Below are 23,211 nucleotides of genomic sequence, written 5' to 3'. Positions count from 1 at the left end.
GAACCAAACTGAATGCCAGCTGTGTGTGGGAAGGGGATGGTGGGGGCAGAAAAACTGTGGGAAAGGTTGAAAGTTTTGAAAGGGAAAAGGGTTGACTTTTGCCTCTTTGTAGTCAGGGGTAGGGGTGAGTGAAATAATAACCTAATATCCCACAGTAAAAAACCCCCCCAAAACCAGATGGTACCCAATCACTGTGTTTCCTGTGCAAAACTCCGCCCCTTTCATTTTTGGCTGTGCAAAAGACTCTTGGAAAGATTTGCCCTTCGTGGCTCGCACAGACTAACATATAAAAGCTGTTAGCAGCTCCTGTAGCCAGCCGCTAGAAAGCTTGCAAAGTTTCTCTCTCCCTCTCCCTCTCTTTCTCTTTGAGGGTTTGTAATAAGACACACACTTCTTTCCAAGGGTTCACACTAGAGCACAGACAAGAGCTGTTTAACTTGGAAGGACAATACACTAGGCTTTTTGGTTCTGCAAAGAGGTAAGCCATTGAGCTCTGTCAGTTTGCTTTGCATGCACTTTTTTATTAATGCACATCCTATTTTGCTGGACTCAGTTATTAGCCGTACGAGTGAGATACTGTGTTTCCATGTCTTCTCAGGTTTCTTGCCTATCGCTTTGCAGCTGAATATTTATTGCGGGTGTAGGGTGGGGGGAATGAGTGCAAAAGCACATTCCTAATCACCAGGATGGATGGAGCTTTCATTGTCAGGCTATTAGATGCTCTATGCTGTAGTCAGATGGCCAGTAATAAATCCTGTTGTATGTTATAGGGCAATGTGTGTATGTGGTTGCTAGGCAACTTGAGACAAAGCAAGGCATTATTTGACTCTCTGGAAACATTATAGTTTGAGTTACCTTATGTAGATGACTAAACAGCTGGGGAAAACTCATCTGAAAGAGAAAGATATTCACATTCACCCCAGTCATATTATTTAAACATTTTCCCTTCACAGATCTTCTGCTTACCATTGTGAGTTGAAGTAAATCTTTGCTCCCCACCCCACCACCAGGGCCCAAAATGACAGTAATTTCTGCCATCAGTGGTACCCTCTTGATTTCCCTTCTCTGTGAAACAAGTGCAATAGAGTCACACAACTCCACTGAGCTGTTCTTGTCAGCCAATAATTACACGGACGCTGGAGCGGCCTTGAACATTCCTCCGGATTCTGCAAGCCCTCCCAAAACCAGGAGGAAACGATATATTTCACAGAATGACATGATTGCCATTCTGGATTATCACAACCAAGTCAGAGGCAAAGTCTTCCCACCAGCATCTAACATGGAATATATGGTAAGTAGACGTTCATTTACCCTACCCACTTCTGAACTTTAGAAAGTATAAAGCTGATGTTTCATGCTACTAAGCCAAAGTGGCGCCAAACCGGATGTTGTTGGACTACAACTCCCATCAGCCCCAGGCAGCATGGCCACTGTCCAGGAATGAAGGGAGTGGTAGTCCAACAATGACTGGAAGGCAGTACATTGGCTACTCTTAATATTAAACTATGTCATTTCTCCCCCTCTCCTTTCCCACCCTCTTTTAAATTAGACCAGTGGCTTTTGAAACCTCTCTAGAGCTTTGAATGAACAGAATAACCCAGGCCACTTATGACACAGAAATTTGGGATAGGGTATAATAGTGGTTGCCATGCCACTATTACAGGTCTGTCTTCAGTTGTGCATATTCTGAATGCCAGTAACTTCTTGCATTAATGCTGCATTGTTTGTATCACTGCAAGGTGCAATACACATCAATGGTGCTTTCTGTATGAAATACACAAAAACAATCAGAAACTTACTGGAGCAGGGGTGGAGGAGATTTTCAATCTTCTTTGCAATGGTTTATCTGAATGTAGGGTTCCTACTATACCTAAAATAACAGAATGACCTCCAGATGTTGTTGAATTCCAGTAGTCATCAGCTCTAACCAGCATGGCAAAATGGTCAGGGAATGAGGGAATTTGAATGAGGATTTGGGGCGACTTGCTCATATTAATTTACAGCACTTCACCCACAGTTTAGTATCCATGCTTTAATGCTCCCATGGTTTTAAAGGGTTAAACATAACCCTAAAAACCATGGCAATATTAAAGCATGGATATTTTTTAACACTCCAGTTATCATGATATGTTTGTGTGATACTTGGTTTCTGCTTTTGAGAGAGAGAAAGCCAGGAATAGAAGGAAGTATGTTAACATTGCTATGGGACATATTAACATTGCAGACTTGAACTACGTGAACTGCCATTCCCTCTTTCCAGGAAATCATGGTGCTTGTGGTTCTGTGAGGGATATTACTGATCTGTAAAAGAGAATTCTCATCCTGTTCCGCAAACTACAGTCTCCAAGATTCTTTCTTTCTTTTTTTTAAGGGAGGGAGGGAAAAGTCATGGCAGTTACCTAATGTGAAGCCAATAAAAGTTTGTAGTGGATTGGCTTAGGTTAAGTTCTCCTCCACTGTACCTAACAATGTAGGCTATTGTTCAGGAAAGCTCATGGTGCATTTAGTAAGTGCAACTGTGCCACAGCACTTTTGAGTTTTCTTCACCTTGGTTATCTCCTGATACAGGGACAGCCCTCCAGATGTTTAAGACGACAACCCCATCAGCCCAAGCCAGCATGGCCAATGGTCAGGGATGTTAAAGGCTGTAGTCTAATAACATCTGGAAGGCCACAAATTTCCCATCTCTACCTTAAGCAGTGGCATAGGAAGGGGGTGGAGGGGGTGGTCTGCCCCGGGTACCACTCTGGGAGGGGTGACAAGATGGCCGTCCATATGTGCGCTGTCCGTCAGGGCTGCCTTTCGCACGGTGACCATACGGGCTGTAGTCTGTACGCAGTCTGTATGGGCTGTGCTGCCCCAGGTTCCGGAGAGGGTTCCTCCACCACTGACCTTAAGGACTAATAATATAAACAGATATAAGAGACCCAGGACAAAAACAGAGAAAGGGAGAGAAGGGATCAGGGAAGAACAACTTTGAATTGAAATTCAGCACAAAACCTCCTCCAACCTAGAAAGGCCCATCCTCAGCTTATCTAGGAGTTGGGATATAGATCACAGATTTCCTGCCACCTTCTCCTACCTCCTTGTTCCCCACAAAAGGCAGCTAATGTTGCATGGCCATTTTGCACATGGCACCGTTTCCTTGTGGTTGAATCTCATACTGCAGCAGTAACATCTAAAATCTATTAATTGTATGGGATGGTGGATCACCTGGTACTTTACTGCTCCCATACAAGCTGCCCTGATGCCCCACATGACCCATCCAACCCACATGCTCACCAGATACTTTTTTTCTTTAGCTTTTATATTAGAAGAGCATCAAATATGCAACAAAGTAAACAAGAATAGAATGACTTTCTTTGGCTGAAATCCCTCCTTCCTGCCTCATCACTAAAATAACCACCCCATTCCCAGAAAATATAAATTCCATATACAGTGTTGTACATCCAGGTCATTCATCTTCTTTCTACAACATCACAAGAGACATCAGGGGAAAATATGTAAAACACACAAACACATGAAAACGGGGATCAGAAAGAGCAGGAGATAATCCCAGTGACTGTGCAAACATGCCAGTAGCCCAAGTGTTTAGTCAATGCATTCTAAGGATGGATTCCTGATTCCTTCCCCTCCCCCAATGTTTGCAAAGCTTGCTGTCTTGTATAAGCAGTCTGTGTCTTGGAAGCCAATTTTACCATTTCAGCCATTCAGGTTTGGATTACCTTTGCTGCCGAAGCTTTTCATACCAGACATTTGGCAATAAGTGCAGCACGCTGGAACCAAGCTTGCTGAGAGCCAGGAAATGCCGATGTTCTTGGAATGCAGCCAATCATTAAGTTTGTGGATTCTAAGGGACCAGAATACCTTGTGGTATTGGCCAAAAAAATTTCAGGACCCAACAGAATCATCAGCTGAGTGAGATGGACCCAACCTTAACTGTATTCCCCACAATGTAAACTAGAAGAAAAATCTTGCTTAACAAGAGTCATGGGGCAAACCAGTTGATATGCAAGGAAATGGTTGGTTGAATCAGTCTTGTAAATCTAGCAATTCCCATAGTTCTCTCTACGCATGAAACCCTTGCAAATATATAATTGCACAACCAGATTTAGAGCTCTGTTGCATATTAAAGAATCTAGATTTGCTCTTTCTCCCTCATTAAGTTATAATGTTGGGATGGGGGGGAGATGTCAGACAATAACCCAATGTTCAAGGAAAGTGGGAAGGTGTTGAGCGGATGTGCAGGAGCCCTGCTCCTCTTTAGCTGCCACCATTGCAGGGAGTTCTGGCATGTGCTGTCTGTGTAGTAAACTAAATGTACAAATACCTTTCTCACTCACTCTGAATGCACAGATATAGGGGTGAGCTAGTTCTTGTGTCCCAGTGACCCATCTCTAGCATTCCTTGAACTTGTTGACAGGTTGTATGGTAAAAGGTAAAGGACTCCTAGATGGTTAAGTCCAGTCAATTCGACTGTGGGCTATGGCTCTCATCTCTGCTTTCAGGCTGAGGGAGCCAGCGTTTGTCTGCAGACAGCTTTCTGGGTCATATGGCCAGCATGACTTAACTGCTTCTGGCACAACGGGACACCATGATGGAAGCCAGAGCATTTGGAAACTCTGTTAAGCTTCCCGCCACAGCAGTACCTATTTATCTATTCAAGTTGGTATGCTTTCAAACTGCTAGGTTAGCAGAAGCTGGGACAGAGCAACAGGGGCTCACCCCATCATGATCTAGCTCTCCAAAATTTCAGACAGAAGTCTTTCCCAGTTCCACCTGGAGATGCTGGACCTTCTTCATGCATCTGTTCTGCTGCTGAGCTACAGCTCAGTGAAGCACTTCTGAGGGTACTTCCCTGTGTGTCCTCATTATTCCTACTTGATGCACAAAACTTATAGCTGACAAGATTCTTATTTGATCTTACAGGTGGTTATGAGGTATGGGGAAAGAGTTAACTTCCAAGATATGTTGCAGCATGTTATTTAGGATTTTATAGTTTATGACCAGCATCTTAAGTTGTCCCTGGAATGCTTCAGGAAGCCAATGCACACTCTGGAGCACCTGCCAGTAATGTGATCCTGCCATTCTAGCCCCCTGGAGATGAATTACTATGTACTACAGCAGCTCTACATATAAAATTTCATTTCTTTGCAGCTTTCAGTGAATGCATTTTAATGTAACAAATAGGCTGGCTCAGCAGAAATTCTGTTACCTACTGAGTAAAGAATTCACATAGTTCTGAAAGGGCTATTGTTTTATTATACAAGAATAATGTTCATCTTAAAGGCACAGGAGCATCTTAGATGGCCACGCATTGCTAACGACTTATAAGCAATATTGACTTATTTTGAGTAGAAAATTCAGAGGAAGGAAGGAGGGAAGGAGGGAAGGAAGGGCATAATTCAAACTTAATTTTAATAGGTGAACCTTTTTAGGAATAATTAACATATATAATATCAACGGAGGTTGTTTTTGACTATATATAATAAATAAGTAAAAAAACAAAACAAAACCAAGCAAATCTTCCCTTCAGGACTAGGAGGTGGTGCTCCAGTGTCAAGCTGTCTTACTCATGCTTCCCCATCTGAGTTTTGGGACTGTGCAGTGCCAAGAAAATCACTTCAAAAGCAGCAATACCTTTCACTGCAGAGTTCAGGAAATTAATCAGGACAAACTGTGGAAATGAAAAGGGGGGAACCCAGAACTATAACAATGGATATTTATTTAATCAATTTTGAAGAGAAAATCTAAATTACTTGTTCTACTGCTACAATGTCTTTTCAGTCTCCGGTTTAAGATCCATATGATTCAGCATCTCTATAGGAAACTATAGTTTCCTAACTACATTGCAACACTCATTATTTGAATCTTGTCCACTATTGTAGAGAGCTTCACTCTCTATCTTTCACATCATGGTGGTCAATAGTGGGGAAGGGGGAATTCACTATGTGATGGTCAATTTTCATCTGATGAAATTTCAACTAAACAATAAGGGAAGGAGAGTGGCAAATGCATCACATAAAAATATAAGAAGAGCCTGCAGAATCAGGCCAATGGCCCATCTAGTCCAAGATTCTGTACTCACAGTGTCCAAGCAGATGCCTGTAAGAAATTGGCAAACAGGACTCAAGCACAAGAGCATTCATTTCTCCTGTGACTTCCAGCAACTTAAGTACACAGAGGTCTTAAGAAGACACTAAAAATGGCAGACCAATTAGGGGAACAATAGCATGTCCCCAGTATGCAATTATTATTGGCGTCCAGTACCATCAGCTACAATAATTCTGCAGAGGAGTCTGCCCCTTTTGGGGTTTCTACCTTGCTGGACTCAATGCTCTCTTTGATGTACAGAGTGACCAGGTTTCCATTTTGCTCACTATATCAATACTATCTTCTAACTCTTTCTCCTAGGGAAAGAGTTCCATAAGCTTGGCACCACCAAAGAGAAGGCACCAACACATGCAATTATTAACCTAGCTCCCAAACACTTTAGTTGAAATGGCATATATTTTGTATCTCCAATCACACATTATCATTCTTGGCATAAATCCTTACTGCACAATCCTACCTATGTCTAGAAGTTTGCAATGGGATTTACTTCCAGGCAAGTGTGTCTAGAAAGTGCAGCCTGAATGAGGCCTTTAATTTGATTATAAACTACCCATGTTTCACTGAAAGGTAGTCATTGCAAGTGACACTGGATCCCCTAGCATATTTTGAAGCTCAAATAGCAAATGTCACATGCAGTAGTTAGGAACACATTGTTCGTGCCTACAAATGTGCTGCGCTGAAAGGTCACAAAATGGGTTTGTATTCCAAGGCCACTGGAAAAGGACAAGCCTTCAGAAAACCACAATTGCATGTTTGTGTCAGTTCGGTCTTAGGGACACAGGAAACTGCCTTGCATTAGATCAGACTGGATGCTCATCTAGCCCAATATTGTCCACAGTGACTAGCAGCCGGTCTCTAGATCTCAGGCAGAGGTCTCTCACATCACCTAGTATCTGATTCTTTTCACAGGAGAACCTGAGACCTGGGCCCTGCTGCATACAGAGTATGTGCTTTACTGCTTGGGGCTCACCCACACTTCCTCTTGGGTCTGAGCAGTTCTCTGCTTGTCTCATGCTTTCCAGCCATTTGTGGCAGGGCAAATGGAAGTGTAGACAAGTCCTTAGATAAAAAACCTTCCCAGCTCAAGTTATGATCTTGCATTCAGTTATGGTTGCATAAAAGACCCTCTGAATTGTTACGAACTAAAAATGCACACTAAATCACAGGCATAGGTTCACTCCACTGAATATCCTTAGAACCTTGCAATATTGTTTTGTACACAACAGTAGGCGGCAAAGGGCTGGGAACTGAATCTTGCCCTACCTCCAAGTTCCTTTGATAGCAGATAAGTAGACTTGGGCACAAGGAGTCTTGTGACATGTTTGAATACTGTACCAATTTACTGTTAGTCACTCAAAGCTACTATAAGAAGTTGTGTTGCTGCAGAACCTGGTGGTTCTACTGCCTCATCTAACTTCCAATAATGTGTACTGTAGTATATAGAGGACAAGATGTGTTGTGGCACCAGCACTCAGAGTTGTACAGGAGCAACGTCAGAGAGAGATGGGGAAATGGAGCTACAATTTATATAGCTTAGACAATGGCTCTGTGGACTTGCACTGCCAGCCAAATATGGAAGAGACTGCAATTTTGAATAATGTATGGTCCAAAGACATTGCTTAAGTAATGTCTGAAGAGCTTGCATTAATCTAGGAGCCAACTACTACCTAGGTAGCATATGCAAAGCACAAGTAGCAGGTGGTTTGGGCTCTACAGCACCCAGGAGAGCTCCCAAATGGCACTTCCAGGAAGGCAGCTGTTGACCCACTAGAGTGCAATGCTCTTTTGAGCCTTTATATTCAAACAAGGCCTGAAAACTGTCAGAGTGCTGCTTCTCAGTTACAGAATTTCTAGGAACAACATGCTGCCCTGTGTTGACATTGAATGGTCTTGGACTGTGAACTATGCCCAGCTAATCAGATACACAATAGAGAGTTCATAATATCAACCATGCAATAAAATTAATCCCACTGAAGATTAATTCCCAACTTCAGTAACCACCATACTATGTTGACTCAACCTTCAAACCACAGAGGAGGTGACCTTCCCATTTTTTCCCCATAAACAAAAAGTATTTAATGAGTGAGGAAGCTCTTACATAAACAAACCTGCTGTCAATCATCCTACAGTTACTTTGTAAGTTAATTATTGTGCTAATCAAAATGATGGGACAGGGGGAAAAGAAAAGATGTGTGAGTGAAGAAGAGAAATACATTGCTCAGTCAAAGATTTCAAATATTTTCACTGCAGTGATGCCCACTGCCAAAGTTAAAAGTTACTGTTCAACTTAAAAAGAGGCTTATCTCTTCAGCAGAGGGAAACTGCTGTGTCTGGCAGATGAAGTGGATTTCTTGAAGGGAAATCTCTTGTGCATTCATGCCTCTTCTTTAGATCCCAACCCAGGAACCAACTGGGTAAAATCCCTGTCTCAGATCTGCTTTCAGTAGCTCATTTCTATATTTGAGATTTGAAAACACATGCAGGGCAGTAGCCAGGAACTAATTGAAAGCATACGTCTTCAAAGCTTTAGAATACCAGAGGCAAATATTATAAACGTGTCTAATAAAGATCCTGGGACTTTCTCTGCAGGCCACTGCTTTTTACTGACATGTGACCATTCTGACATTGTAAAGTCACAGCTCCTGCCTATGGCTTTTTGTGGGATAAATCTTTGCTTACATTTCCAACATGCGAGAAAGGAAATGCAACATCAGAAGCAGCCGTCGGTGTGCAATGTCAGCCAAGAAACATTAACAAGGTCATAGTCATGTTCTTATCATTGCTTTGCCTTGATTTTGGCCAGACTGTCAAAGTGAATGTTTCCAAAACTGAACCTTGACTGGGATATACATGGATACATTAAGAGCACATAATGTCTTTAAGATCACAAGATATGCATCTGTTTAAATGCATAGCTATGTTTTTGAAAATTGGCCAGGTCCCTATGAAACTTTTAATGGCGTATTAAAATCTGAGAACGTGTAAAAAGCTGTAGATTTTTCAACTGACTTCCCTTTCCAGTCCCCCCAAATGATATAATCCACATGGTGGCTTTTTTGCAGCAACCGGCTACAGACTGAACTAAAATTCTTACTGGAAATGTTTTTTAAAAATCAAGCCAGGAAATGTGTTAACAATGAAAGATCACAGAGCAGTTTTAACAAATAGACATTGGAAAGGATCTCCTTTTAGTACAAAGCGCTTCCTGAACTATTAAAAAAGAAAGAAAGAAAAAAGGAAGGAAGGAAGGAAGGAAGGAAGGAAGGAAGGAAGGAAGGAAGGAAGGAATGGCCTAGTTTGAATAGCTATGGCATGAGTGCTTCACTCCAGTTCTCCTGAAAGTGGTCTGATTGTAGGAATATGTACCATATGCAAATTTAATATTTGTGGAAAGTCTTTTAAAAGATCAGTCGTCCCAAAATAAATGCAGCCAGATCCCTTGTGAAAGGCAGACATCAGAATTAGGTGTATATTAATGATTTAGTACAATTACTGTCTGACTATTCCCTCAGCTCTGAATGTAGAAAGATCCTATCAAATGAGATTCTATTTTTGACATATCAAGGAGTTCAGGACTGTGCACCGAAACATATGGAAACTATTCCCCTTGACACCATTAATTCACTTCCATATCTGAAACAAAACAAAGGAATTTTGCGGGTTTTGAGCTATTTAAGTTAACAACAGAATATTCAGTGATGTCACAGGATAAAAATTGCATCCAGAGAATATAATTCCTAGAAATGCTGGGAGACTAATAGTGGAATATAGAATTAGGATTTGCATGATGAGTTTGGCAAGACCTAAAATCAATCTGTAAGACTTTGCAAGAGGGTTATTCTGCTGATGAAATAACAGAGGTTTTGTTTAATTCAACACAAGCAAGGGAAATTTTCAGAAGAACTCCATAGAGCATGGCAAATACAGTGCCTTGAATTTTGACAGGTAGAACATGAGAGGTTTCGATCCAGGTCTATGTGCCATCATGCACAGACCACTGCCTCTTGGTCTTAGTTCTCACTTTGTGAAATGGAAACAGGAGTAGTCAGCCACACAGGATTAGAAGTAAGCCCTGTGCATGTTTTGATAATAAAAGTTAAGTATTTTAAATTAGGGGACAGGGCTTCCAGATCAGCTTCATCCCTAACTTGGTATTGTACAAATGCTACTGAATTTAGTTTGAAAAAGAAGCCTAAAGCTACCAGTTTGGGATAGTGAAATGTTCATATTTGACTTCGAATAATTCCAATATTTTGAATGGATAATAGAAAAGATTTTTAAAGAAGCAGCCTTTCACTGTTTCTATCTATGTGTTCACACACACACACACACACACACACACACACACACACTGACCAGTGTTTAACAGCAGTCTGCAAATGGTCTTGGAAATACACAATATTCATATATGACATTGTTTCCCCCCTGTGCTTACCTGTGAGCCCCTATAGCTATTGGCTGAAGTGCTGTGATGTCCTAGAATGGTAAGAAACAAACATTCTACATGTTGAAAGGAATGACTCCATTTTGGAAGGTTGGCAAACAGTTCAAGGTCTATTAAATATTATTTTGGGATTGGGAAACTATAGGCTGCATCCAACTAAGTTTTACTTGGAGTAGATGCATTGAAATTAATGGACCTGTGTTAGTCCTGTCTATTGATTTCAGGAGATCTGCTCTAGATACAACTCATTACTTATATTCAGCCAGATCTGTTGACCCACACTTCCTATCAATAATTGGATGGCGTGTGAAATAGGACTAGAATTAGATGTCTGAGAATAGTTTATTGTGGTTCAAGGACCCGATCCCCGCTTTGTGGAAAAAAGACACACGGACACAGTGTATAAGGTTAATGGGCAAGAAAAGGCCACAACTTTATTGATTACAGCAAGTGAGGTTTTTGGCTTAGGCATTGGACCACGACAGATTGACTCCACCCACGCGGAGAGGGGTGAGCCCAAAGGGGGTTTATTCACCAGAAGGTGGAGCCTGTTGATGCTAATACAACTATAAGCTCTCCCCTGATGTAACCAAGGGTCGTGCCATGGCCTCCCACCACACAGGCATCAGACAGGATCCACGACCACTGGATTCCTTTAACGGAATACCCAATTTGAAAGGGTAGGCGATGGCCACACCTTTCCCTTCCACACACCAACAACACATTCCAATGCCTAACCGTATTAAGGGGAGGGGATTTCTAACAAGTGTAGCAACCTCTTGCTGCATGCATACATTTTTATAAGTCCAGAAGTGAGGTGGTGTATGGGATTTTATTCCTGCTGCACATCAAGACAATTTATGCATGGCAACCTCAGTGGATGGATACCATTGACTTGAAATATTGAATCAAACCTTTGTTTATAGTTCTTTAATAGATTACATAGTTACTAATCTAAAACACACACACACAATTGCTCGTAGAAAAGTGCCAATTGCTAGCTGATCACAGTATTAATTCATTTCTATTAGTATATGGAGTTTCCAATAGATTACAAATGCAAGAATGATTTCTTTGCAAAGGGACAGCTCAGAATCCAGGTGATCTCATAGCTGAAATAAATACATAATGCCAGCCAAATCTGTCTGTATAAATTCCAATGAGCTCATGTGTTTTCATCACTTAGTATGCACTGAAAAGGAGAGGAGAGGCATTTTCCAGTCATGGGTAAAAAGCAGGCAGATAGAGAAGTGGTTTCCTCTATATTGTATACTTGGCCATATATGGTGATTGCTACATAGGTTGCATGTGTCCATTGAACTGCTTAAAGAAACAAAGGTCCATAATACAAATGGCCAAGAAAACATCTCTTTCTACCTGCATTACATAGAAGACTGTGGCTGGATGGTGGTGTTAGAGCCAACTTCAGCTGCAAAACATCTTGTACCCTATTTGTTTTCCCAAAGCTGTGGCACAAATGCTTGTCCACTGTTCATGTCAAGAATCTTTGGATCCGCCTACAAAGGCTGATACAACAATCTCTCTTTAGTGTAGTGAAATACTCTCCTTTAAAGTTGTCACTGCCTGGATCTCCCAGTGTGTTCTTCTCTTCCTAAGAGCAGCTGTAGGGAAGGGGTTTTAGATCAGGTCATAATGTAAATGGGGTGTGGTTAACCCTTTCCCTTGTGCTACTTGATGCAAAATCCCTCCTCTCTGAACTGCTTAAGCAAGAAAGGTGTCTGTGTTGTGCTCTATTCCCACCCACCCCTTCTGGAGCCAACAGCAATTTCAGAGAGTTGTTTTGCATCATGGAATCCATGCTGGAGAAAGAGTTAAAAAATCCCTTCTGGCTTGCCACAGAGCCCAATCCAAATCTTCCTGCCATGATATATGGCATGTGGGAGATCTGATCACAAAACCCTTGCAACATGTGTAGTTTGACCCTAAGTTAAACACTATTCAAACACTATTCATTTAAAGCACTTTGATACTACTTTAAAGAGCCCCCCAAGAATTCTGGGAGCTGTATTTTGTTAAAGTTACTGAGAGCTGTGAGGAGACCCCTACCCCCCCTCACAAAGCCACAAGTCACAGAATAGCTCTGCCAAATGGATCACTGTGCAGTGAAAACATTTCCCAAGCACCCTAGAAATGACTGCATATTTGGATCTGATTATTCATGTTATGTCAAGTGGGAAGGGCATTCCAGAGATTACATCAGGTTTATTCACACCCAATATCGTCCATATACTTTTTTTTAAACAGAGGGACATGATTTATGCATATGTACTCAAGTGCCTTGGAATTGGTTTCCTTGACTGAAATGAAAAACCTGTCTATGTGTGCGCGCGTGCATGTGTGTGTGTGTGACGGGATGTGCTCAGAATCTTCCGCGCCGCAACACATAGGATTGTAAGCTTGCCCAGCAAATAAACGTGATGATTCCCCTTCAGATCTCCCGCCCCCTCAATGCACCAATGTCATGGATAAAGCTGGCAGCGGCAGAGATGCTGGGAGCAGGTGTACTGCACACAGTCCCCTAGCTCCCTTCATATTTGAGTTTCCAGTACATTTCCGAGCACAATTCAAAGTGTTGGTGCTGACCTTTAAGGCCCTAAACGGCCTTGGTCCAGTATACCTCAAGGAGAGTCTCCACCCCCATCGTTCTGCCCGGACACTGAGGTCCAACGCCGAGGGTCTTCTGGTGGTTCCCTTGCTGAGAGAAGCCAAGTTACAGGGAACCAGGCAGAGGGCCTTCTTGGTAGTGGTGCCCGCCCTGTGGAACGCCCTCCCATCAGATGTCAAGGAAATAAGCAGCTATCCTCTTTTTAAAAGACATCTGAAGGCAGCCCTGTTTAGGGAAGCTTTTAATGTTTAACAGACCATTGTATTTTAATATTTTGTTGGAAGCCGCCCAGAGTGCCTGGGGAAACCCAGTCAGATGGGTGGGGTATAAAGGGAGAAAGGTTGTTTTCTGCTGCTCCAGAGAAGCGGACACGGAGCAATGGATCCAAACTACAAGAAAGAAGATTCCACCTAAACATTAGGAAGAACTTCCTGACAGTAAGAGCTGTTCGACAGTGGAATTTGCTGCCAAGGAGTGTGGTGGAGTCTCCTTCTTTGGAGGTCTTTAAGCAGAGGCTTGACAACCATATGTCAGGAGTGCTCTGATGGTGTTTCCTGCTTGGCAGGGGGTTGGACTCGATGGCCCTTGTGGTCTCTTCCAACTCTATGATTCTATGATTCTATGAAATTATTATTATTATTAGAACTGCATAGGCAAATGCCTGAAAATGCTATACATGCATAGAATTAAGCCTCAGGGGCCTGCCAGACATCATTTTTATTGTGCATTCATAACGATTTGTGCTCATGATGCTATTGAGGCAGTCTCTTGTGATCCCATGTCCAAGACTATTTGCACTTGGGTGGTCATACTGCTTCTAAGCAATGTACATCCTGTAACTTTCTGCTGAAGTCCTGTAACTTTTTTATCACAAATGTTCAGGTTTGGGGTTTTTGTCACACTTTTGTTGTGCCAGAGCACCTCCAGGTAGCAATAACATGGTAGCATGCGTGAAGCATAGCGGAACTATGCTTCCATCACCAATGCACGAATATTGGATCAAGAGCATCTTGCAGAATACACCCACAATAAAGCACCCATTTAGAAGGGTCCTGAGTTAGCTGAGTCACCACCATCATGTTTGGTCGATCCATCAGGCTTGTGTAAGAAACACGGCAGAAGTGACCAATCTGATTTAGGGAAGAGGGAAAGTTCTGCCACACCCCATGCAGTTACCTTCAACTCTCTCTGTTTCATTTTCAGTGCTGTTTTTATAGAAAAAGAGGTGCTGGAACTCCCCACGAATGCCTTCCTTGTTCTCTTCTACAGTGGTACCTCTGGTTAAGAACTTAATTCATTCCGGAGGTCCGTTCTTAACCTGAAACCGTTCTTAACCTGAGGTACAACTTTAGCTAATGGGGCCTCCTGCTGTCGCCGTGCCACCGGCGCACGATTTCTGTTCTCATCCTGAGGTAAAGTTCTTAACCCGAGGTACTACTTCCGGGTTAGCAGAGTCTGTAACCCGAAGTGTCTGTAACCTGAGGTGTTTGTAACCTGAGGTACCACTGTAATGCCAATGGAGCCCACTTGAGAGGTGTGGAATTCCATTGAACTCCGGCTGAAAAAAGCCCTGCTCCCACTTAATACAATGCAGTTAATATTTTAGAACTCCCCACCCTGTTTCTGTGTTCAGTATTACTAAAGAATATGTATTTTTCCAGGTGTGGGATGAAAATCTAGCCAAGTCTGCTGAAGCATGGGCTGCCACCTGCATTTGGGACCATGGCCCTTCATACTTAATGAGATTCTTGGGACAAAATCTGTCGGTACGGACTGGAAGGTGGGCAGATGACTTGTAGCATATCTTCATTCAATGTATTTTGGCAACAGTTACCCTGATGCAGAAGATTCCTGAGAACATTGGCACAAAAGCAGCCCCTTTCACTTAGTTAATGAGCCAGCTTCACACATGCAATAGGATCCAGGCACAGAGCATTCCTTTCCAGTGAAGTAAACAGAGGAGCCTATTTGTGCAGGAGTACTCTGTGTACACTGGAGCATATGGATCAGCAATGGGGTCTGACACAACGCAGTGACTGTTGCTATTTTGGTAAAGAAAATTATTGTGATGTGGGTCCAAGAATACATGATATACAAATTAGGCAAAGAGATCACTCTTTAGTTGTTGTAAATGTATGCAAATGTTCACATTTCATTTTTTAAAATACTGTTTTATTGTTCACCATTTGGAAACTTCTAAAATTCTAAAAGGACATATACACAAAAAAATAAAATAATCACCTTCACAGCTCTGTCCATCCAGCAAAATCAGAAGCTATATAAATAACAGATTATGTATAAGTATCAGCAACACTCTAGCATCAAACAGAGCATGCATTTTCTTCAGCATGTCCCAGGGCTTATTCACAAAAATATAGGTCAGTTTTCCAAGACACCATGATCATGGAAATCATAGTCACTCTGTAAGAGGCCAGAGCATACCTGAGAACTTGATCACGTGGAAGAAATAACCACAGCCTAATATCTGTCTTTCCTGCCAACCTAGCAGTTCAAAAGCATGTCAAAGTGCAAGTAGATAAATAGGTACCGCTCTGGTGGGAAGGTAAACGGCGTTTCCGTGTGCTGCTCTGGTTCGCCAGAAGCGGCTTAGTCATGTTGGCCACATGACCCGGAAGCTGTCTGCGGACAAACGCCGGCTCCCTCGGCCTATAGAGCGAGATGAGCGCGCAACCCCAGAGTCGGTCACAACTGGACCTAATGGTCAGGGGTCCCTTTACCTTTTACCTAATATCTGTCTTATGCACATCAATAATGCTGAACATTCAGAAATGTCCCTATCTCTCTGTGACTTCAATCACACCTAGGTATCGATCTATTCTCCAGCTGGTGAAGCCATGGTACGATGAAGTGAAAGACTACGCATTTCCGTATCCTCAGGACTGTAATCCAAGGTGTCCGCTGAGATGCTATGGGCCCGTGTGCACACATTACACCCAGGTGATTTGAGTTCAGCTTTTCATACATCAATATCATGCTTCAGTTCAATGCTCGGCTCCCTACGCTATCTGTGTTTCTCTCCACATTTGACTCTAACAAATGGATATTAATCTTTCTTCAGATGGTTTGGGCCACTTCCAATCGAATAGGCTGTGCAATCCACACATGCCACAACATGAATGTCTGGGGGTCAGTCTGGCGACGAGCTGTTTATTTGGTATGCAACTATGCCCCAAAGTAAGTAGCTCTCTTTTCTTTTCACCAGATTTCATGTTAGCATGCAGGCTATCTGACTGAGCTGACTCATCATCTTTTCAGTGGTGCAACAGAGCAAGAAGAGGCTGGAAGCGCAGATCTGGGGCTTTTTTTCACAGTATGAGTGATGATGTCATCTGCCAGAGGGCCAGGGCGGATCCTCCTTGCTCTGGACAGCAAATGAGGAGATAATGGCACTTTCACGTTTTTTCTATCTACTCTCTTCTATCATTTGTGACAGATGAGAGTAGAGCAAGGGTGGGTAATCAGACTCTGAATACCATTAACCTCTGAGGGCACAGTCAATGGGTAGGGATGATGGGAACTATAATACAGCAACATCTGGAAGGACATGGGTTTTCCAGCACTGGCAGCTTCTCTGCCACATCTGGGTGGCAGGGCCAGGCAGGGGTTCTTCTTCAAAGCCTGGCATTCTTGGTTAGGTGGCCTGGCTTTGTCTGTATGCTTCCAACCCTACATTTGCAGCCAAAGGGGCTAGAAACTTGAATAACATGAATATCACATCTGGTTATGATACTATTCCGTATCAAGTACCAAACTCTGTGATTTTCTTCTTCTTCACTGAATCACACAATAGACTTAGCCCTACATACAACATCAACGTCATCATCATCAACAACAATAACACTTTATTATGGTCGTAGACCAGCATAAGGAGGGAGAGGTACAATCATTTTAAAAACAACAACACGTTTTTTATTTAAAAAAACTAAAAGCAGGTAAAACAGAATATATATATAAAAGTCCATAAGAATCCAAAAGAGGCAAAGAAGGTCTAAAACAAGGGTTAGGAACATCAGACAAGAGTGAAAGAGCGCAAAAGGCTAGTATATATAAGACCACAGCTAACAGTCTACAGAGCACTCCAATGCGAGGACTCATTATATCTAGTTTGTGGCACAGATCATCTGAGCGCTGCTTTGCAGAATCTTTAGCCCTACATAACAGATAGAAAACTAAACCTAATTGATCTGTTGGAGAGATACTTCAAGCAGTGATTCTATGTGCTAATAACATTATTACTTTTATTCCTCAGGGGGAACTGGATTGGAGAAGCGCCATATAAAGTAGGGGTGCCGTGTTCCGCTTGCCCTCCCAGTTATGGAGGATCCTGCACTGACAATCTTTGTTTTCCAGGAGTAACATCAAACTACTTATATTGGTTTAAGTAAAATAGTGCAGCATCCCAATAACTATTCTGGTCAAATGAGACTGTAACACAATATTGTATATTGAACTTTGCACATATTGTATGTAAATAATTTTAATAATATTAATAATAAATGTACTTTGTGAAGTAGTTTGAATAATTAGATTTCTGGATGTGGCAAAAATCCTCTTCAGCCCTGCTTAATTGACAGAGTCACCCTTCCAGATCACTGATAGGCAGAGAGGAATATCATATATTTACAAAGAGAAAGAAAAGGAAGCTATAGAAATGGCAAGTAATGGAGCGATCCACAAACAATCTCAACTGGGTTACTTGGATTTAAGGTAATTAAATTCTGCTTCCTTAAAAGTCATTGGGAATATATTTTCTTATCTTCAAAATCTCCACCATTACAGGGTTGTAGTGACATGCAATGTTCTGAGTTCTACAAATGTCTTCTAGCCAAACTGGCAAAATAGAAGATATGTACAAATCAAGCAATTTAAGGAACACAAATTAACTCTGTAATAGAACAAAATCACCTATGAATTATTCTTTTGTGTGTCTGTTATTCTTTAGAATGAGAAAAGCAAGTGCATTTTGGTAAAATAATAATCATAATGTTTGTGGGAAAAAAGGGGGGGAGGTCTTCAGATGATTTTGTGAGGAAAAATTTACTTAAACCTTAGCAGTGTATGTTTTGTACAGGGTTCTTGTTCCAGAATCTAAGCAGTATTGAGCAAATGTTCTAGTTTATTTCTTTTCTTCAAAGCATGCGCGTTACTGCAATTGTGGCCTGGTGCTATGGACTGATTTTATCTGTGAGAGCACAAATAATGGAAAACGTTGCTGCAGCAAGTAACATCCTAGCCATGTCAAAAGAGGCAGAACTTTCTGGCTATGCCCTTCTTGACATACCTTTTCTGACCAGATGCTCATACCTGAAGACATAAAAGTTTCTTTGGGCACTGCAGGGTGGTCCCCTTCCCCCTTGGATTGGTACTCCCTGTTGACAGAGCAGACCTGATAGCTGCTGTCGTGCTGATGCAGGTCCCAGGACCACATCAAGATGTTCAGTAACATTAGATGGAGCTGTTAGGCTCCTTCATTCGTGGTAGAAAATTTGCTGCATTTGCCTTGTTCAGATTTGCTGTTCCCTATGACCAAGTCAGACTCAGTTCAGTACCTTTATCTTTAACTGGCTCTGTTCTGTTAAACTAGGTAACAGAGTTGTGAGTGATAGTTGTGGTTGAACCTTTGCAGTCATATATCTGAATGAAATGCCAGGCAGAGGAAGCATAGATGTATTTGCTGCAGATGACCACAGTAACATGTGGATGTCTGGAGCTGGGGGCTAGCAGCATGCAGATGCTAGAGGTAGGGCCAGGAACACAATACTGCCCCCCATAATTATGTAATATCCCTTTCACATGTTACTAAAGAGCTAAAGCGTAACTGATATTCATGGGTGCAACATCAAACTGATTTTACTCTTGTGAAATAAGCTGTTGTTCTTTTGTATGAATGATCTCCTCTAGGGAGAGGATGAGTGTTGAGAAAAATGCAAATCCTATATATTTTTAATATTTTTTTGGGGGGGATAAGTATGACATTAAAAATGCAATACTTTTTTAAAAAACAGTGTTTATGCTTTCTAAACAGAACTAGTAACTGTAAATATATGATTCTGTAATGTAGCAGAAACTATTACATACATACATTACATTAACTGTTATTCTTCTACATTGTATGAATAAGCTGGTTCTGTGGAATAGCTGTCTTTCAACAGTTCAAGTAACAAAAGTTTTCTATTATCAAAGAGGTGCATAAGCTTTTTCACAGTCTACAACAATGGTGCTAAGAATGGGCGAAAGTCTGGCTGCATTGAAAGCAATGACTTATTTTTTTTTAAAAAAACATTCCTTTCAGTGAAGCCAGGATTAACCCATTATAAACACACTGTTAAGTGCAACAGGAAACAAAAATGAGATAAGCTATTTCATAAGAGCAGCTTTGTTTTAAAAAGGCAGCAAGTTTTGGAGGGTTCAAAAAAAGTTTCCCCTCCACACAGCTAGGAGACATTTCAATGCATCACATATTTGACTTATATGACTGAAGAATAGTAGGATGTTTTAAAATACTGTGTTTACCTGTAATCTTGTGTTACTTACTATCAGCTTTCGATTGATTGATGCCAGTGGGTTTTAAATTAGGTTCCTCAGAAACACAGGGTTTATCAATAAGACGTTCAGCAGTGGCAGTCAAACTTTCCTGAAAGACAACTTGGGTCATCTCTATTATTATTGATCTTCTGTGATATAAAGGAAAGGCGGTTATATTTCGGGAAGAGCCTAGCAGGCCAGGTCAGTGACTGATTGGCAGATGCATAGGTTCCTTAGCAGAACAATATGGGTCCCTTAGCAAACAAACTTATGTAGAAAACATTCCTTGACTATATGAGGTTTGAAAGTCATGGTTATATAATAGCAAAGTTGAGAAATATACATTTACCTCCATGGCCAGTATCAAATGGTGCTTAAGAGAACAGCTCCGTGTGAGGCTATGTCTTTTTCGCTAACAACAATGGGACAATTCTAGAGAGAGCTTAGACAACAATCCATCAAATATCTGGAGCAACAGCTACTCAACTGCTGTCTTGCTTCATTGCTGGCAAATACACAGTGTACAAAATTGGAGCAGCACAAATGTTGCAGTACCAATGTGCTGCAGTTTCTTTTTTAACAGAGGAGAAATTCTGGTGACTAGTCCCTGCGGTCTTTCACTGGAATTGCTATTTCTCTCAATGCCTTCATTATTACAGGGCTGCATGTTGATTAAGTTTAGGGTGAAAACTGATCAGTGACTTCCTGAATGGTATAGGCATGCCATTGTAAAAATACAATTTTTGGAACATTGCAATCTTTTTCTCTTTCAAATATGAAACAAATATTTACCAAAAAATGGAGATGGGGGGGAGAGGACTAGAACAGAGTAAACTGAATTGGACTTCCAGATGCATGGTGAATCAGTGGGGTCCCAGGAATAGGAAGTGGCTAGCTTGTCCAAAATGTTGTTAGCAGTCTAACACAGCTTTCACATGTTTTAATAATTACTTGAGTATTTTGGCTGATTTCCTCACCAAACAACCACTTTTGGTGCTAACATTTCATGCTGATAGTGTTAACTACACATGATGGTGCTAGAAATGTTTTCTTTGAGTGGTAGCTTTACTTTTGATATTACCAAATGTGCCCTGATAATTGTCACCTTCATGACAAGGAGAAGCAGATTGTCCTATAGGATACACAAAATCTCTTTACCAAAGCACTCCACATCCTGTGACATCAACATCAGGCTGTTTAAATGGCTATCAAATCAATCTTTAGTAAAACAAATGAGATGAGAAAAGAATATAGGGCATGCAAACTAGTGGCTTAGGTTTAAAAGGGAACCAAATTGCTTTGGTAGAGTGCAGTACCCAAAAAATAGAGTGGTACTTTAAAAAACCTTACTATTTTTTAAAAATATAAGTAGTTATAAAAACCACAAGAGGAATTCTGTCACACAGGAGGAAATGCTGAGCCTTCTGTCCATGCATCATCTAAAAAGCAAATAAAGTATTCATTTTGCTTCAGGACTATTGTTCTTACTCAAATCCAGATTTCTGCAAATTTAATTGATTGGCCAACCAATTACTTAACTAATAATGGTATTGCTTAAGGCAGTTAAACCACCCCACCTGAAGCTCTGCTGGGCTCTTGCCAGCAAGGCAAAGTGAAGGCGAAGGTGTGTTGCTATTGTGCTTTTCTGTTATTTTCTAGCTTTGAAAACATTCACACTTCAGCCTTCCCATTGGGAGCAATCAGAGTAAAAGACTTAGACCAGCACTTAAGCTTGCCTAAATCTCTGCCTAGTTTGGGACCATGTCAGGTGTCCGAGAAAGCTTTGAATCCTTTAAATCCAAGCCATTTCCTGTTCCTCCATTAGCAAGCCCAGAAACCACCCTGAAACACCACCCTTTTGGGCCTTGTCAATGTTGGTTTGACCAGGGCACCAAAGATTTCCACAGGGATGGGGCAGGGCTGTTCTGCTACATGAAGGGAATAGGAGTCTTCTAACAACTCTTGGCACCCTGAACAAACTACAGTTCCCAGGGTACTTTGCAGGGGAAGCCATGGATGTTTAAAGTGGTATGATACTGCTTTACATGTGTATAGTGCAGATAGGGCCTGGCATAAGCAAAACTGATGATTGCAATCCATCTGAAAGAATGAATATGAAAATGATGGCATATTCAAATAGATTTTTTTTTATCTTCTGCAAGAAGGAAAATATCAGTGGAACTGAATATCAGTGGGATCACAACAATAATCAAACTTCACATTCTGAAGCTGTAATAGTTTCTGTAAAATCCTTGTTGACTATAGTGCTATAACCATATAAGTAAATGGTTTCAAGACTCTGGGCATTATGTAGGGACATTTTTTACATTCATCATAAGTAACTGTAGCAGTCCTGGTCACAATGACCCAAATGCTCCCAAACAATGATAGTTGAAAGTAATAGGCAGCCTAGTAATAATAAATGTACTCTCTCTTTCTCCAAATTCAACATGCGATTAAATGGCAATCAAGCTGTTTCACTAAGCATGTTGTTGCCAGCCAGCTGAACAGCCCATATATTCTACCACTGATGGAAAATGCAATGATGGACCAAGGAACCCATAAAAACAACTATTTCAGATGTATTCACTGATAATACAGCAACCCAAGGTATATTAACCCATAAAGCTTGAGGCTGCTTAAAGTCGTACACCCAAAATGTTTTAAATGTACCCATAAGCCTTGTGAATTAGGAATGCAACAAATACATCCTGAACCTGTATATCATAGATCAGATGTCAAAGGCAAATTAGGAATATGGTAACTAAGTAAATAAATGGAATAGAGATCCATGCACCAGGGAGCTCTGGATATCTGCAGCTCCATGAGAAGTGTGCACATGGGGCAACATTCTGCTGCTACATGAGCAGCCCCGGTAAACCACTGATTTTGGCTTTTGCTGCAAAATACTTAATATATCTCAGTTTGTACAGTTTGTTTGGGAGCAGCTGCCATGGTAGGGCAGTGTTATGGAGTGAACCAAAACATTTCTGCTGCTCACCTGGAGGGTGCAGGTTTGCGGCAGGGTGCAGTGAGGTTGAGGTTATATGGGTGCACTGGCAGAGTCAGTCCTTTTCCAGCAGTGTACTCATGCAACCCGGACTTGGTGCCACGCTGCCCAGCCCCCGCACTGTCCAGGTAAGTAGCAGAAACACAACTGTGTGTGTGTGTGTGTGGCTCTGTGGCACCCGTCTACCATGCCAGCTCCTCCTGTTCTTTGTACTACAACAAATGCCTGGTTTGTACATCACCATAAACTATAGCTTGTCATGATGTATGAACTGGGAACTGTTTTTCATTAGCTATGGTTTGTCTGAACATACCAGATTTGTAAACCGTGGTTTGAAGTTGGGCTGCTTGGGCATTTAATTGGTGAAAATGAAAGAAAATATTTCCAGTCCTCCTTCATATGAATACTTGAGTCTGAGGAAGTGCACAAACCTGAGGCTCACTCAGGTAGCACTACATTATGGTATTACAT

The 23,211-nt window shown here is 41.5% G+C and overlaps 1 protein-coding gene across 1 annotated transcript; it reads left to right on the top strand.

Annotated features, from left to right (window-relative positions):
* Positions 1-249: 249 nt before the first annotated feature.
* PI15 (peptidase inhibitor 15) lies at positions 250-19,473 on the top strand. Its single transcript, XM_053395827.1, has 6 exons — positions 250-478; positions 954-1,291; positions 14,846-14,964; positions 16,010-16,142; positions 16,264-16,379; positions 17,455-19,473. Exons 2-6 carry the CDS (start codon positions 1,019-1,021, stop codon positions 17,588-17,590), a joined length of 777 nt encoding a protein of 258 aa, XP_053251802.1. The 5' UTR covers positions 250-478; positions 954-1,018; the 3' UTR covers positions 17,591-19,473.
* Positions 19,474-23,211: the final 3,738 nt, after the last annotated feature.

The sequence above is a fragment of the Podarcis raffonei genome, chromosome 7 (genome assembly GCF_027172205.1).
Source record: "Podarcis raffonei isolate rPodRaf1 chromosome 7, rPodRaf1.pri, whole genome shotgun sequence".
Classification (NCBI taxonomy): domain Eukaryota; kingdom Metazoa; phylum Chordata; class Lepidosauria; order Squamata; family Lacertidae; genus Podarcis; species Podarcis raffonei.
Note: the sequence above shows the minus strand (reverse complement) of the source record. Positions and strands in the feature narration are given on the sequence as shown.

What these genes read in the sequence shown, in the direction of transcription:
- PI15 (XM_053395827.1), top strand. Translation starts at nt 1,019, where the DNA reads ATGACAGTAATTTCTGCCATCAGTGGTACCCTCTTGATTTCCCTTCTC. An exon ending in CTGTCGGTACGGACTGGAAG is followed by an intron (nt 14,965 to 16,009) that starts GTGGGCAGATGA and finishes AATCACACCTAG; the next exon opens with GTATCGATCTATTCTCCAGC. An exon ending in GTATGCAACTATGCCCCAAA is followed by an intron (nt 16,380 to 17,454) that starts GTAAGTAGCTCT and finishes TTTATTCCTCAG; the next exon opens with GGGGAACTGGATTGGAGAAG.